Source organism: Quercus lobata, chromosome 11 (genome assembly GCF_001633185.2).
Source record: "Quercus lobata isolate SW786 chromosome 11, ValleyOak3.0 Primary Assembly, whole genome shotgun sequence".
In the NCBI taxonomy this organism is placed as follows: domain Eukaryota; kingdom Viridiplantae; phylum Streptophyta; class Magnoliopsida; order Fagales; family Fagaceae; genus Quercus; species Quercus lobata.
In genome coordinates this window covers 32,102,875-32,120,515 of record NC_044914.1, presented here as the reverse complement: position 1 = coordinate 32,120,515, position 17,641 = coordinate 32,102,875, and the positions used below count along the sequence as shown (strand labels likewise).

The 17,641-nt window shown below is 36.6% G+C and overlaps 1 protein-coding gene and 1 long non-coding RNA gene across 2 annotated transcripts; one reads left to right on the top strand and one right to left on the bottom strand.

Annotated features, from left to right (window-relative positions):
* Nucleotides 1-11,716: 11,716 nt before the first annotated feature.
* LOC115969046 lies at nt 11,717-13,120 on the top strand. The gene is made up of 3 exons (XR_004086855.1): nt 11,717-11,849; nt 12,200-12,321; nt 13,051-13,120. It is a non-coding gene; the product is annotated as an uncharacterized LOC115969046 (long non-coding RNA).
* Nucleotides 13,121-14,461: 1,341 nt separating this feature from the next.
* LOC115966732 (T-complex protein 1 subunit zeta 1-like) lies at nt 14,462-15,465 on the bottom strand. The gene is made up of 3 exons (XM_031085902.1): nt 15,339-15,465; nt 15,147-15,233; nt 14,462-14,674 (listed from the first exon to the last, which is right to left on the bottom strand). Exons 1-3 carry the CDS (start codon nt 15,402-15,404, stop codon nt 14,462-14,464), a joined length of 366 nt encoding a protein of 121 aa, XP_030941762.1. The 5' UTR covers nt 15,405-15,465.
* Nucleotides 15,466-17,641: the final 2,176 nt, after the last annotated feature.

The window sequence follows — 17,641 nt, the reverse complement described above, 5'->3', positions numbered from 1 at the left end:
TGGCATCTTATGAAGTATTAAACAGAAACTAAGTTATGTTAGGTCCTCGGACCACAAGCTTAGTGGAAATTAGTACCCTATGGCATCTTATGAAGTATTAAACAGAAACTAAGTTATGTCAGGTCCTCAGATTACAAGCTTAGTGGAAATTAATACCCTATGGCATTTTATGAAGTATTAAACAGAAACTAAGTTATGTCAGGTCCTCGGACCACAAGCTTAGTGGAAATTAATACCCTATGACATCTTATGAAGTATTAAACAGAAACTAAGTTATGTCAGGTCCTCGGACCATAAGCTTAGTGGAAATTAATACCTTATGACATCTATTGAAGTATTAAATAGAAACTAAGTTACGTCAGGTCCTCGGATCATAAAGTTAGTGGAAATTAATACCCTGTGAAATCTATTGGGTCACTAAGTGGGTTCCATGGAAACTAATACAGCCTCTCGCTATTAAAATGCTAGTGCCACTTGGGCTTATGCATTCCAGAATAACAAATTCTCAAATATCGTCCTAGGATCACAGAGTTTTTAATTATCTATTGAAGATATAAACCCCAATAAGCCTATGAACATCATCTAATGTATAACTGAAGTACTTTAGACCCAACTTTATCCAACTTTTGAACATTCCCTTAAGTTTCAATTTATTAGGAGGAATGCATATGTATCCAAAATGTCTCCCTGAGATCTCATAGTATTAATGTTTATCACCCATTTTAACTGCTAACTGTTAATGTGTATAAGTTATTTTTTCTCTTGCAAACGAAAGACAGTCAAGATGAATCCATTCAAGCTAAGATAATAGAGCGAACAAGTACAAAAAAAAGATAAAATGGCAACAACAATAAGCAAATAGACACAAAATCTTTACAAAAGTCCTAATCAAATTGTAAAATAAGGCCTATTTTTTCAACTTAATTTGGAGCTTGGGAGCTTGGTTGGCTGATTTATCTGCCTCCGAGGTAATGACTCCCTCTTTGTCCTTAGTAGCTCTCTCAGCTGGCATGACTGTGGAAGCCAAATCCTGTTGAAAGCCTTGAGAGGCTACCTCTGCCTCAGAAGCTACTGCAGTCTTGTCCAAGAAGGCTTCTTGAGGGGCATTGGTCTCTTTAGTTGGTTCTGGTTGGCCAGGGGGAGGAAGATTTTGAGGCAAAACCTCCAGATTAGGATTAGTGGTTGAGGGAGTGTCTTCGGCTTGAGTGGATGGAGGATCCGAGGCGCGGATTACTGTAGGATAGAACACATTCTTTGCCTTCCTTAACTTAGATGAAGCCTTAACCCTAGCTCGGTTAAGGGCTTCATTCCAAGTTTGGGCGCAGTAAATACGGCACACCATTGGCACCTCTGCCCTTAGGGTTTCCTCTATCTCAGCCACCCCGAGGTCATAACCTTTCTGTTCGGCCTCGTTCGTTGCCTGTTCGGCCTCAACCTTTACCCTCTCAGCTTCCTCCCTGGATTTTTCAGCTTGCTCCCTTAATTTTTGGGTTTCCTCCAAGTGCTTTTTAAGGACTGCCACTTGCTCCCAAGCAGCCTTCAATTCTTCATTTGCTTAGCGCAAGCGCTTTCTCTGGTCCTCGGCTTGCTTTTAGAAGCCTTCCAAGGCCGAGTCAGAGCTTTTACGAGCTTGCTCCTCAGCAATTAATTTTTTCTTCGTGTCCGCCAAGTTTTGCTCGGATATTGTTAAAGTTTGTACAACCGACGCCCGTCTTTTCCTTTCATCTTCTAACTGATTGTAGCAGTTATTGAGCATCTCATCTAGTCTAAAAGTGTTTTGGATAACCTAAAAGGAAGAAATCAACACTATAGTCAGTAAAGAGTACACATCAGTGAGTAATGATCGCAAAAGGAAAAAGAAAGGAGTTAGCACTATACCATTCCCAAATATCTTTTATTGTTAAGGATGAGTTCATTCTTCCTTACATTTTTTAATTTGGCCATGTCCTTTGGGAGCAATAAAGCCTCCTCTACAGCCGAGGTTATGTGGCACCCAATGCCACCGTTGAAGTCCTTAATAGATGCATCATCTCGTAGGGGCTCCCTACCGTGCATGAGTGCTGGCAACCAAGCTTGTGACTCAGGAGGTTAAGTGTCAGACCTCTCCTGGCCTCGCTGAAGAGTATGGCTAGTCTTCTGCTGCTTTGCAGCTCGTTGGGCATCTTCTTCGCGGGTCGGACGGGACTTTCCAGTATCTACCACATCTTTCCCTTTCTGCTTCCTTCGCCTTTTCAATTCGGCAACATCAGCTTTGACTGGCTGGGGAAGTTGATGAGAAGGTTAATGAGGAGCAGGAGGAGGAGACCTAGTGGGAAAAGGAGGAATCTGGGATTGCGTTGATTTTCCCGGTGTACTCTTCCCAAGCTGATTCTCTATCAGCTCCATTAGACTTTTTTGGGGCTTCCTTTGTACTCCCATCTCGTCCAGATCTTCCTCGGAGTGTGTATTTTGATTAAAAATCTCAAAATCGTCCGAGGAGTCTGATAGTTCTACAACTTCCCCTGGATTTTCTTCTTCTTCTTCCTCTTTTTCTTCTTCTTCCTCTTTCTCTTCTACTTCCTCTTCCTTGAGGGCAAGCTGGGATGAAGAGGCTCCTGTTGAGATAGCGACAACAAAAAGGGGCTTAGTGCGGGAGGTGTCCTTAGGAAGTGGAACACCTTCTGGAATGACGAACCCCTGGTAGGCAACGCTAATACGGCGAAACCGAGGATCGCGGGCTCTGATCACGCACTTTGGTGCTTGGAAAGCAAACGAGAGGGGGGTGTATCCGAGGATTAAATGGGCTGCCCGGAGTTAGCCGTCAGCTTCATTCACGTATATCTCGGCTTGCAATACCCTATCCAAACTTGCTTTGTTAACTAAACTAAGTTTGGGCTTGGTAGAACGTCTATCTGCAAAATCATTGAATTGAAATGAAGCGTCATTAAGGATAAGAATACTGAGACTAAAAAAAAAAAAGAAAAAAAAGGGGGAAAATATGTATGTATAAACCGAATGTTATAAATCTATGGTTGCATTCCCACCTGGTTCTCCTTCCTCCATGGGGCATGGCAGACCATCATGCCATTCCCCAGAAAAAATAAGGAAATCCTCCTTTAAGTTCTTGTTTGAAGTGGGAAGGCACTGAATTAGCCTCACCGCGGGATACCTCGACTTGAGATAATATCTCTGCCCCTTCAAATGGTTGAGGTTGTACACCCAATTCACGTCATTATGGGTCAGGTTTAAGTCCATTCTCTCATTCAAGGCTTTTATACTTCCCAGGACCCTAAACATGTTTGGGGCACACTGAGTGGGGGATAACCTAAAGAACCTAAGGTAGTTCCTAGTAATAGTACCCATGGGGATGGTCATCTCGCCTTCTATGAAGGCAATCATGGGAATAACCACTTCCCCTGTTCTTCTAGCACCGGGCCATTCCCCCCGGGCTGCGTACCTCATACTCACTGTTGGGGGGATCCTATACTTAGCGTAGAAACTTCTCATACCTTCCTCGGACTTAACCAGACATCGAAACTTACTCACTTTCCCCATTTTCCTAAAGGGTTTCGTAGAAAAATTAACGAGTTTAAGATGAAAGCTGAAAAGGTTTTAAGAAGACTTACAGGTTTGAAAGAGGGTCCTCGGACAAGATTCTAGTATTTGTAGATGCACAGGAAAATGACGAAAAAGGAGAAAGACAGGTTCAGTATATGAGCTCTAGAATTGTGTGATCGCTGAAGGTAAGAAAGAGAATTGATTTGAAAATTCTTTTATAGTCGTGCAGGGGTTATGAGCGGGAAAGTTCCTGCTCGCAAAACGAGATAGACCCTCCACCGTTCGATTTACATCTTACCGTTGAACATCCGGGGCATCGCCAAAATTTAATGCTACCGCGCTCGGGACGCTGAAGCGTTAGGAGCATGCCCAAAACATAAAAGGATATGGGCTGGGGACATTAAAATCAACTTTTTCTCCTGAGGAGTCGAAAAGCAAGATTTTGAGGGGCTATTGTGGGGGCCAGTTAATCAATAATTATTAAAATCGTGTTAGCTGGGCTTGTGGCCCATCCGAGGATGTTAAACCATTCGAGGAGGCCCACATAAGGTTATAAGGGGAACCAAATGAAAAGAGGAGTAGATATCACATGAGATGGGTCCAGTATTCGTCCAAGGACAAAATCCTTCTCGGCAATATGTGTCCGAGGACGACCTAAACGCCGTATTGTCACAAACACACTTCGAAGCTACATTACCACTAAAGGTGGGACATGGGGCTAAGGGTAAGAAAGAAAAGATAAACAAATATCTTTAACAACTGTTGCCTCCGCATTAATTGCCTCTCAACCAACTCTCTGGCCACATTAATGTGGAGGTGATGCCTGAACAGTGATGAAGCAGCCTTACAGCTGCTAATTGAAGGTTCTAGGAAGTGTTAGATGGGACAGGAAAGGATCCCCCGAATCTAACCTACACGTGTATGGTGAAGATGACACCAAGAGGGCAATATATAACATGGAAGAATGCATTGAGAAAAAAGATCGGAACTTCTAAACAATCGATGCTTAGAAGAAAATCTTACGAAATAAAGAACTTAGCTTGTTTCAAGGATAAATTGATCGTAATATTTGTATTAATCCATCTAGAAACGTTAAGTTTAATCGCTTTTCTTCTGAAGTTAATCTAGTTCTTTTATATCCACGCTCTACAAATTTATTGTTTGAGCCTTTAGCGTTCGAACCCAATACGAGTTTGGGATCGATACAAATTGTGTCCTTACAATAATATAATTATAATTTTTTTAGAAAAAATAAAGTGTAATTTTATCATTATTTGTTTATTTTTGTTTTGCTTTTATTCGGAACAAATTGTGGCCGATGAGTCCCGTTAGTCCAACTTTTAGTGTTGGGAAATTCTAAGCTTTTGTTTGTTGTATAGGTGTGCTATTATACTCGAAGTTATCTCAAAGGTAAGTGTTATAGGACCAAAACTATTTATTATTTTTTTTTTTTGAGAAGAAATACTGGTGCGGCTTCTGTCCAGTGTCCTGTAATGCTGGACCTGTTGCGATCATGATATGTGTCCAAAAATAAACATGTGTAATGATCGCAATAGGTCTAGTGTACTAGAGGCGCTGGACAGAAACCGTGCCCAAGAAATACTACGAACTTTTATTATGAATGACTGTTCAAATCAGCCTGTAAAACGGGTTCAACATCTGGTGGCACTTCTTCCAACTAGGTATGTGTTTGGATTGGGCTGAAAACTGCGATTGTGTTTTAGCTTTCGCGTTTTGCCTTCTTTTTTTTTTTTGTCAGCCGCAATATTTGACTAAGTCTTCCGTGAACAGTGCACCCATGTACTGTTCACGGGTTCCACAAATTACACTTTTCAGCAACTTTTTCATTAAAAATGAGTTCCACAGTATTATTTACACATTTAAAAATCATTTCGTTACTGTGTTTTCAGTTTCAGTTTTCAGTTTCAGCAAAAATAAGCTCAATCCAAATGGACCCTAGACTAACATGTTTGGTGATAAAATAGCTCGTAGGCTAGAGAATGAGCTACTACATTTCCTTGCTTACGTACATGAGAAAAAAGAAGCGATATATTTTATGTCAGCTGCTATGTGTCCAACTATGCAAGGGAGTTGGTGTCATTCTAAAACGACTTGATTAGGATCTTTGAGTCTCCTTCCAATATTACCCGAGCTAATCCCAGTTCTTGTGAAAATTATAGGGCTCTTCTAGCCGCTAGTACTTCAACCTCCAAAACCGTGGAAGGGAGTGGCCTTTGTTGAGATGTAGCCACCATGAGAAGTCTCTCTTCATTCCTTATAATAACCCCCGCCCTTGCCGCGTTTTGTTCTGCAAAAACAACTCCATCAAAGTTTAGCTTGTACCGCATAGGCTTAGGAGGAGACCACACCAATCCAAGTATGCTTTTCGGCATCAAAGGAGTGTAGTTGTGGGAAAGGAATTCTTGATATCAATCCTGTGAGATTTTTTAAATTTGATCAAGAACTATTAGTCTTTGTTTATTGTTTTTCCATTGAAAGGTGTAATGTCTTTGTTACTATGGATTTCTTCCCTCATATTGACTTGATAATAGAGGAGGAAACACTTGCTTTTCTAATGTAAATACATTTCACAATATGTATGATAACTAACAATTTGATTCACAATATATATAATAACTAACCATTTGATGTTTCTCATGTTTCATGCTGGACTATTATTTGAGCACTTATTGTGGTGGGCTTTCTTTTGTGCTGACTTATCATTATAGGAGGTATTCTTGTGGCTTCATTCCAGTTCTTGCTAAGTGCAATCCAGACCTTAAGGTAAATGGGTCTATCACAATTCACCTAAAGCCTTTGGGCTACATTCTAGTCCCAACATCGAGTTTTGGGTTTGGCCTCCCATAATTATTATTGCAAAAAAAAAAAAACTCTCAACAAATGACAACTACCTTTATTTTGAAACCTGAGACACAGGTTGAAGAGTAAATATGTAACCATCCCCTCCCCCCCGTTTTTTTTTCTTATTAGTCAAACCAAGTGCTATTGTTGTAATCTACATGGTACCCAAAGCTGTACCTATATACCAATACCAAGTACAGGCATGGTAGTAGTCCCCACTCCCTCCCAAAAATCCTCCTTTGTCTTGTCTCCCAACCAAAAGATCTTTCTCTCGGCTGCAACTTATACACATCCCAATTAAGTCCACTTCGCCTAGCTTGATAAAACCAATCTCTCTCTCTCTTCTGGCAGAAAAAAGTAGCTCTACCTCTTATATTGTGTTAGTGTGGGACTCATCATGACCCAGACTCACACAACGCATAATGAATCAATATTCAATCAAATCTGGGGTATCACATCTACCATTGTCACTTTCAAATTCAATTCAATGATATCGGCTTATGCTAGAGATGGTCTATTGGGTGAAGCCATGGATATTTAAAATTAAATGATGGAGAGAGGGATTAAGCCTGATGTATTTAATTAATTACATGCATTGCTGAGTGCAAAACAAATATTTGCACCATTGATGCTCTCATTAAGATGCTTGGTAACCGTTGAAACCAAATATCAGTCAAATAATTTCTTTTGCCACACCATACAAAAAAGTAAAAGCTAAGCAAAACACCTTAAGAAAGTGCAAAAATAAACCAATCTTATATTCAAGCATGGTAGATATGAAGTTTATTGATTATTCCATTGCATCTTGACAAATCTGTAGAACACTTTGTTTCAGATTACAATGCATTGATAGCTATTTTCATGCCGTTTGTGCAATGCCCTGGAAAGCTGCAAATGAAATAGTTTTTTCCCTTCACAAGCTTGATTCTATCACTTCCAGCTTCATATGTTTTTGCACCGCTTGATACCGTGCATGTATCATAACCTTGTTGGTTTACAGAATTCACGTCGTGCTCCCCTGGGCCGTAGTTGAACACTGTAGTATTATGGAAACAAGAAGAATAATAAATCTCAATGGAGAATCGCTGAGTTTTCTAATAGAATATTAACATTACACTACCTTATAGATATTATATGACTAATTTTAATATTTTTACATACTGTACATTAAATCAACCCAAACCCATGTTAGAATGTTCTCCTATCAATTCAGAGTCTCAGACAAACAAAAATGTCTCCTACTAATTATCGTTTCATAAAAAAATCAAAATGTCTATATTTTATGCATGATTTGAAATTGAAAAGATTTGAACACGATGTGAGAGAGTGTGGATATAGTACCCTTGGTTATAATATTTGCAAATATTTTTTGTAATCTACTTTCTAGGACGATCATGGAGTAGAGAATGATTGTTACTTTACGATGCGCTTGTGCATGTAAGTGGACTAATAAAGTATGATAAAATGAAAATTGATCATCACCTAAAGTCTGATAAACAGAAGGTAAAAAAAAAAAAAAATCTGGTCAAACATTTAAAAAAAAATGATGATTGGAAAAGTATGCAGTTATTTAACAAAAACAATGGTTCATGCTTACCGAGTACATCACCAGCCCTAAAGGTCTTTCCATTAGGCCAAGTATCAAGGCCGAAGTCCCAACCGTTATCTTCTCCAACCGCATAGGTTGCTGCCCAAACGTTCTCACAGTGAAGGAGCATACCTAATAATAGCAGAACTGAGACAACAATTGCAGGAGAAAGTGAAGACAGACGAAGAGCCAGGTTGGAACGCCACCAGAGGACCCAGGAGCGTGTGGTATGTGTCTTTCACTAGACTAATTTATTCTCTGTTCCCTTATACACAGGATGGGTTTAACGTACATATTCCACTTGGGCTAAATGGTGGCGATGGTTCATTCAATGTGTTTATTATTAGTGCAATTTCACTGAAGTTGTTATTGTTGTCTGCATTTTAGGCTAAAGCACTAGCTGAGAAGAATGAGAGGGACCTTCAAACTCAGAGGGAACAAGCCGAGAGACATGTAAGTACCTATTGTTTCCTATCAAATGTTCTAAGTTTCTCATTTGTTTTTTTTTTTGTGCCTCACTACAGCAACCTCCCCCCCCCCCACTTCTTTTTCCAAAAAAGAAAAAGGAAATAATGGTGATGACTACACTCACTCACCATCCCATCATTTAACGAATGGGTAGGCCTGGTTTATGTGAAATATATGGTTAGATTCAAATGCTTTTCATTTTATAAACCTAAAACTGAACCAAATAGGACTGACTAGGCTGGTTTGTGACTTTTTTTTTAGTAACATTTTTGCACTGATCAATGTTGCATCTTTATACTAGTTCAATGAAAAATGCCGTTGATCAACGCTGCATCTTTATGATTATTAATTATGAAATTGTCTAATTTTTATTTTTATTATTTTTGGTGCCTCCCAAGTACACCATATGTGTACTTGGTGGTGCTCTCTAGTCTTTTAATAATTTTTTACTTATTAAAAAAAAATAGTTGTATGGACTGCTGTATTTTATTTTCTTTGATCAGGGTATTTCATATTTTGTAAACACATGCTGCCGGCTGAATGCTAGATGCAGTTGATGTGGTCCCCTAAGGCCCTAAGTAAAAGAAAGACCCTCAAATTTTAACCAATATGGTTATTTGTAACCAATAAATAAAATTATATTTTTTATCAAATGATAACAAACACAAAAAGAAAGAGAAATGCTATATCCACAACATTTTTCACAACAAATCTTAAGTAGCAAGTTGTTCTAACTTGTTATTGATGGCAAAAAAAAAAAAAAAAATTATAGTAGTGGGTTCAAATAGAAACAAGAAGTAACTTTATACCTAGCATTTGTTGTGAAAAATATTATGAATGTTGCACTTCTCAAAAAAAAAAAAAAAAATGAGCAAGCCACAAAAAATTTCATAACATTTTTCATAATAGTTGAGTTAGCAAACTTTTACTAGTTTTTATCTAGTTCCATCATTAATATCACTCTTTTTCTTACCACTATCAATCTGCCACATCAAGTATGAAAAGTTTTGCCAAATTTTTTGTCTATAAAATTTCTAAAATAAGAAAAAAAATTCTACGTGATTCATGTTAATTAACAGTAATTTTACATTTAAAACAAAATGATCAGTTTTCGACTTAGACCCCCAAATGCATCAAGCTGCTCCTACACGCTCTCGTTGTTTCATTGCTTTTGTGTGTCTTAGATGCTAGGCTGTACTGAAACCATGTGAAGTTACTGTAGTCCTTATTAATTGTGCAATCCTGATATGCATGGTTTCAGTGGATTGCGGAAACATTGGATGCTGAGATCAAGCGTTGGGCTTCAGGGAAAGATGGGAATTTGCGTGCTTTGCTCTCAACTATGAAATGTGTATGTTTTGGATCTATATTCCATTTATCTGACATCAATTAATGCCTAGTGGTATCTTGGGTTGCCTTCTCTTTGTACTTTATATGCGTGTGTGCGCGCGCGCACTTTGTTCTTGGCTTTGCAATATGTATGATTTTTATATTATATTATATTATATATATGTATGTATATATATTTCATTATTTGATAAAATATGTTTTCATTATCTATATTCCTTCATGCTCTTTTATGCCTCTCATATGACATCAATTGATTACCTAGAAGTATTTTGGCCTGCTTCCTCTTAATACAGTAAGTGTTGATGTAACACATAGGTGCAGCACTGTTTTGTTCCTTCAAAATTCCTTGGCCAAGTTGCCCGCTTGTTCAAATTGCAAATTCTAGGGATTTTTCAGAAAATAACTACAAAACCCAAACAACATCATTAGTTAGGAAACGTTTCAAAATAATTTGGTTTTTAGCAATTCGAGTTCAGAGGGGTCGATTTCTGGGTTTTTTATTTTATTATTTTGCCAGCAGCTGAGGTTGTGAGAGTGGCCACGTAGGCGAGAAATCGATTTGAAAGAACTCGGTTTCTAAGCCTAGAAAACGAGTCCAAAGGACTCGTTTTCTTTGTATGCAAAACCAGTCCAATTCTCACTCCCATCCCACAGGCAAAGCAGAATTTGTACAACAACAGAACTCAGATATAGGCATTCAATTGCTTGCAAATGAGATTGACAACAATGTCAATGAAGCTGTTCTAAAACCCATCTCCAGTTCTGGCTATTACGCCTATTTCGGTAGTAAACTTGGGACTGTTTTGAAAATTAGAATATTAACAAATTTGTTCTTTATTCTTAATGAGTTGTATAATTTTAATTGTGATTTTTCTGTTGCAGATGATGAACAGGAACTGAAAAGGAAAGAAGACATTGTTTTGGGAACCACTGAGAGTAGGGAAGAAGCCTAAGAATTGCATGATCAATGACAAAAGAGTTGGGAAGAAGAAAATCTCATTGCAAGATCAGGTTGTTGTGAAGGTTTAAATTTCATGTTGTGAGGAGATAAAGTGTTTATAATTTATTGTCAATGTAGTTGGGATTAAGACTGAAAGTATAGATGAAAACTGTGGAACACCCTTTGATAAGATCAATATAATTGTCTTTATTTCCAACTTCTTATCTTATGCATGTATATTATTTAATTGCCAAGACCTGGAATGTCATGAAGAATTTAAGTTTTTAGTCTTTTATTCTTTCTCTCCTATGATTTCTTAGCAATTAAAAAAAAAAATTCTTAATGTTCCAATTGCATTCTTGATTATGGGTTTGTAACATAATGTTATCATCATTAATGATGTCAACTCGTCATGGAATCTCATGTTTGATTTACTTTGTTATCATTGTTTCCTGGGGAGGGACTGCATAAGCAACAAAGTTTGATAGACAACTTTCTTTCCATTACAAAGTATTAAAATTTTAAAATAACAAAGTTTGAAAAAACAAAAGATCAAAGTCATCAACTTCTAATGTTCTATATATATATATATATATATATGACATGGAGAAGCATGGAACTAAGAGGACTCAAAACAAAACAATCGGGAGCATACCCTTCTCTTAGACCCTACAGAGGGGTGGGCTCAACTAGTATCGTGAAAGCTTAGACAAAAAGTCTATTTACCTTAGGCCTATAAACTTTTACTGGTGCTCTTAGTCAAGACTAGAAGTTTGACATGTAAAAAGAAGTCAAATTGCAAAGTATATTGCAGAAACTTCTACAACAAATAAAATTCCAAATTTCCTAAGTGTATGCACACACAAATATATATGCTATGTATCTATATGTGTGTAACATTTTCCTTATATATATATATATATATATATATATATGTATAAAAGTTTGTGTGTGTGTGTTTGTTATTGCTTAAGTCAGCTAGGAGAGAAGAAACTGAAATGCTTCATAGGTGGTGCTGAGACGAGTAAAGGTTTCTTGTGATATTGGTCTCTACGTACAGTGGGTGGAAAAAGATAACTGATGAGGAAAATATCTGATATTTAAGTGAGGAAATCTTATAACTGCATTTTCCATCTTTGGTCTTAGAACACACTTCCACATTTTATTGATAAAAGGATTTGTTTTCCAATAGAGTAATATTTAACATTTGTTTAATGCAGGCTTTAAGTTAATTTGTAGTATGGCGCTTATTCTAGTTATATTGTGATTATTACCTTTTCCTTATTCATGAGATTGGCTACGTTCTTGTGATTCAACATTTTAGATAATCTTTTTTGTTTTGGTACAATATTTTAGATAATCTAAAGAGCACTTATGGTGTTTCTATATTCATTTATGATGACACGCAAGGATTGACTGCTGGGTCACTTAAGGTTACCTTAAATCTTTTACAGTCTCAGCTTTCATCATTGCATATTACCTTCCCGTCTAAAAATGAGTGGCAGAAACTGAAGGAAGGAGGTTTTCTGCAGAGGATTGGAATGCAGTACTACTGGAAAAATCGTAACTATAAGAAGTGAGTGATACTAAACAGTTTTTTTTTTCTTAGTAACATGACTTTTATAATACATTCTATTTATTTTATATGGCACTCCATTGTTGCATCATGACACTTCCCTTGAAGATTATGTGGTGATTGTCATTTTCTTCATATATGCAACCAAGTGTAGCATCAAGGAAGGTAATGATTAAGTCTAGGCTTGCTTGCATTGATTTAGTCCACTATTAGCAACATTGTGGACCTACATGACCCTGGTTAAGCAACTCCTGAGCTTATTTGTCCAATCCTTATGATTTTGGCCACCCTTTAAGGCAAGATGCATCGGTCATATAAATTTTTATCCTCTCTCTCTCTCTCTCTCTCTCTAAGGTTTCCATCTTGTTGAGTATTCCTGGAATTTTTAAGCACATATTCTGTTGTCATATTATTTGGGTTTAATGCATCCCTTCTGATTTCTGGTCCTTTCATATTTATTCTGTCCTCAAGGTTAAAATCAAATTAAAAAAAAAAAAAAATACCTGACCACAGAAGGGGCGAATTTTTTAAGCATAACATTATTAGCTCTTCTGCTCCTAAATGTCAACATAAGTATAAGCATTGTATAATTAGAACAAGTTGCAGTAGTAAATCCCTGAAATGCCTCAACTTATTAGTTGCTGCATGATTCAGTATTTCTTTATTTTTGCTCTGCTGTGTTGTATGCACAAATAATATAAAATGAATGAATCTCTTTGTGTGCTGCAGTTTTGATGAGTTTTTGATGGACATGAAACAAAGTAAGAGAAAAAATATTCGTCAGGAACGCAAAAAGGTTGGTTTGGTCCCTCCAAAACTGATCAGAGAGATAACTAATGCTTAAAAAAAATTATGTGCAGGGAAAATTTTGGGAGACATTTTGTTACCCCTTGAACAGTCTTCTTTACTTCGTTTATTAGATATTGTCTGGCAGCAACTTCAAAAGCTCCAGCACCCTGAACAAAAGACAAGCATACTTCATCATCCAAAATATACACCAGTAAAGCAAGCCATTATTACAACTAGCACTGATGCGAGCATGGTCTAAAGCTGAGTCTTACAACAGCCAACCATATTAAAGACTCAAAACAATAATTTAAGTTAAAAGAGTACATACAGGAGCTAATGAACAACTAATTCGGCCTTTGTATTACTCAGCAATAAATAAACAAAAAAAAAAAAAAAATTCAGTGATTGTAATAGTTGCTGATGCATCCTATTTCTTTTTCCTGATCTCTCTATTTTTCCTTTTTGTTGACGATTTGATCTCTCAATTTATGTTCCTATCTCTAGGATGGGAATATGAAACACCAATACAGCATCCAAAGAATAACCAGCAAGTTTCCAGTGAAGGGTGGCAGAACATGAAGGAACAGTCTCCTACTAAGCATGTCTAACCAAGAAAGACTCAATCTTCTTGTAACCTGGCCTACTCATATTCCCAGCGAACAAATTGTAGTAAGAATTCAATTGGCAGATAAATGCATCTGAACAACTGAAAAAATTCCTTCCATCAGGTGTTTAATCAAACCTTAGGCATGTAAACAAAAATCCTATAATCCCACTGTATGTTTCCCCATCTAAAAAGACAAATCAGTCCCCTTGTTGCAATCATTCTGATAAAACTCACGGTAGAAGCTTTGTAAAAATGCTAGTCTAAACAACTTCGGTCAGACCGTTGCAAACTGTAGAATAATACTATTTTTTTTTTTGGGTAATGTACATATGCAAGAGTTATTTGTATCAAGGATATTAAGATAAACATTATCGAGGAAATTAACATGACAATATTTATTGAATTGGTATGACAGAAGGTTCAAAATCTTCATGCAAATTCCAAGAAACTTCTATAGAGGAAACTCACTAAGACAACAGATTCATCTTCAATAGTATTTTTGACTGCCCTGAAACCATCACGAACAGCATCTTTTATCTGGGCGATTGTATGGTCATTAGGCCCTGCAGCATCAATGATGGCAATAAGGATTAGATCACAACTGAGTTTGCCCGTGGTCATATTATAACACATACCATAAAAGCATTGCCAAAAAAAGTTATTGCAATAGCCTTCTGGTCAAGTGGTTGAATAATGACAATAATGTCTACCTTTTTAACAGTTGGGAGAAGCTATAAAAATGGTTCAAGTACCTTTGATTAAGATTGTACAAGAATAAGGGTTCTTCACATTTTCAACAAAGGTATACTTCTCTTCCCCTAGGATATGCTCATAGACTAGTCCAGCCCAACCAAGGGAATCAGGAGTTAAATCATCTACAGAATTCACAGCCTCTCCTCCACAGGCTAAAACCAATCGTTCCATATTTCTCCTCTTTGCTTTCCGAAGGGCAATAATCTAGAAAAGCAGTGAATTAGAAAACTGGAAACAAGTTAAAGTAAAATGCAACAAATTATAGTATAACTAATAAGCTTAAAAGAAATTTACAATGCAAAACAACTGCTCATGTAATCCTCATACTCATAAACAAGTATTGTACCAGGCATGTGAAACAGAAGTTTACAGCATGATTATATACTGAACAGTAATCATCAAATAAGTGACCAGAATGACTTGATAACAATGATTTGCAACATGTAAATTTAGCATCTCAAAGGAAGTAGTATGGCATCAAGTATTAGTTCCGCCCCATGTTTTATTCACTAACATTGATTGAGGATTAAATTTGACAACAAAGTGATCAAATTTACTACTAGCATGGGATCCATTTAAACACAAATAGAGACCATTCAGGAAACACTGAAAGATCAAACAAACACAAAGCTAAATCTATAAGTGAGAAACAGGATAACAATGGTGCACAGCTTACCCCTGCCCTCGCAAGAAGGTCCGGTGATGGGGGATCAATTCCCTTTTGATTAATGACAACAAAGTTATTGTCATTACCAGAACAAACCTGCATTCAACCACAAGAATTAGTAATATATCAAAAACCATAAATTCTGCACATCTACACTAATGTACTTACAATCTAAACAAGGACACAACTAGAAGTAGCTACCTTATTTTTCAGTTCAATGATTTTATTAACTCTTTCGTCCACCTGACGCCTTTCAGCTGCAACCATTGCCTCTCTCTGCTCTGCATTTGAGTAGAAAAAGCCTGCATTTACTTCACTGAGAGGAAAAGTATTAATTAAACTATGTTCTCAAACAATATTGATAAAATCACACAATGCTAACCTTGGATCTAATGCATATACATACATACATACATACATACATACATACATATATATATATATATATATATATATGATCAAGATAAATGTTTCTATACGGTTGTATTATTTTGGCAAAAATGCAATTTACACCCACTAACTTTGCCCAAAAATCATTTTAGTCCTTTAAGGACTAAAGGGCTAATAAGATTTTCTATGACCAACTTTAAACTTAAAGAACAAAGTAAAATGACCAACTTCAAACTTAAAAGACTAAAATGATTTTTGGGCAAAGTTAGCGGCTGTAAATTGCATTTATGAGATAAAGGTAATGGATAATAGGGATAACTTCAAGTTATTATGTAATTATGTGCTCTGTTCATTGTCATTTTACTGTTTTGAGTATGATAACTTCTGTCTGAAGCATATTTGTTTATCCTACTTCACATTTGCTTTGTCTGTATTAGAATTGTGTGGTTGAGTGATTAAATTTACCATATCCCAATAGTTTAAACTCTTGGGACAATCGGTAATTTAATATGGTATCAAAGCATGAGATCTTGAGTTCAATCATTGTCTCCTCCACTGTACCTCCCATTTAAATTCTCACATGTTGGGCCTCATTTATTAAAAGGTAGTTTTTGCCCACACATGAGGGGAAATGTTAGAATTGTGTGATTAAATGATTAAATTTGTCATATCCCAATAGTCTAAGCTTTTAGGACAATCGGGAGCATACCCTTCTCTGAGACCCTACAGAGGGTTGGGCTCAACTAGTATCGTGAAAGCTTAGACAAAAAGTCTATTTTCCTTTGTTTCATCAATAGTTATTGGCTTAACAAATGGAGCTACCTTAGGCCCATAAACTTTTACTAGTGCTCTTATTCAAGACTACAGTTTTGACATGTAAAAAGAAGTCAAATTGCAAAGTATATTGCAGAAACTTCTACAACAAATAAAATTCCAAACCAGTTTTCTATATTCTAATGCAGCAAATGAATTTAGAGATACATGATAAATCATAACAACAAGCCTAAGAATACTAGCTGATAAGAAAATTCCATAAACTTGATGGACTCATTCTTTATAAATGCAATACTATCTGAAGTATGTACTATTCATATAGAACTTTTGAATGAATTCACATCAAAATTTCATTTGAGACATACCTAATTTGTTGACTGTATAGAATACATGTGCTATGAGTATCCAACACTGAATAAGAACAAGAAAAAATGAATCTCAATATGTGATTGCAATTGTAAAATAAATCTACTCCTAAGTTGATCAGAAGGTGCAGGGAAAAATTGTCAAAAACCAAAGAAGCAAGATTATAGGGAAGAATTCAACCTCGCACATGGTCAGTGATTTTGGCCTACGAGTATCATGTACATTGAAAGCCTAGAAACCGAGTTCATTTGACTCGGTTTCTAGGCTTTAAAACCGAGTTCATTTGACTCGGTTTCTAGGCTTTGAAACCGAGTTCAAAGAACTCATTTTTTGGGCTTAGAAATTGAGTCCATTGGACTCGGTTTCTAGTCTTTGAAACCGAGTTTAACGAACTCGTTTTTCAGGCTTAGGAACCAAGGCCTTTGGACTCGATTTCCTTTTATAAAAAACTGGCAGCATCAGTTCCATCAGTTCGTTTCATCACTCCCATCCCACAGCAGCATCAGTTCCCCACAGCAGCAACATCACGTGGGCATCATAGTCCCCCCACAGCAGCATCAGTCCCCAACCCTCCACGTGTCTGTGGGTCCCAGTTGGACCTGTCCCTCTTGCCGTGGGGTCTTATAATTCTCTCTATTGTGAATATGTCCTCCATATCAGAAACTCAGTCTCTATATTCAGCTCTTCTCTTGAAACAACTTTCCTAAACTCAAACTCACAGAACACTCATCACACAACATTCTCAGGTAATGTTTTTACAATATTGTGATTATTTGCTAGTTTTTTTTTTTTAAGAAAAATTTAGAACATATTAGGAAAAGTTTTGTTTTTCTTTTTGTTAGTGTAAATAGTGTGATTAATTTATTTGTTAGTATATTGTGATTATTTCCTAGGTTTTTTTTTAAAAAAAAAAAAATTAATGTTAGGACACATTTATATAAGATCATGAATCTACTTAAGAAAAAATATCTATA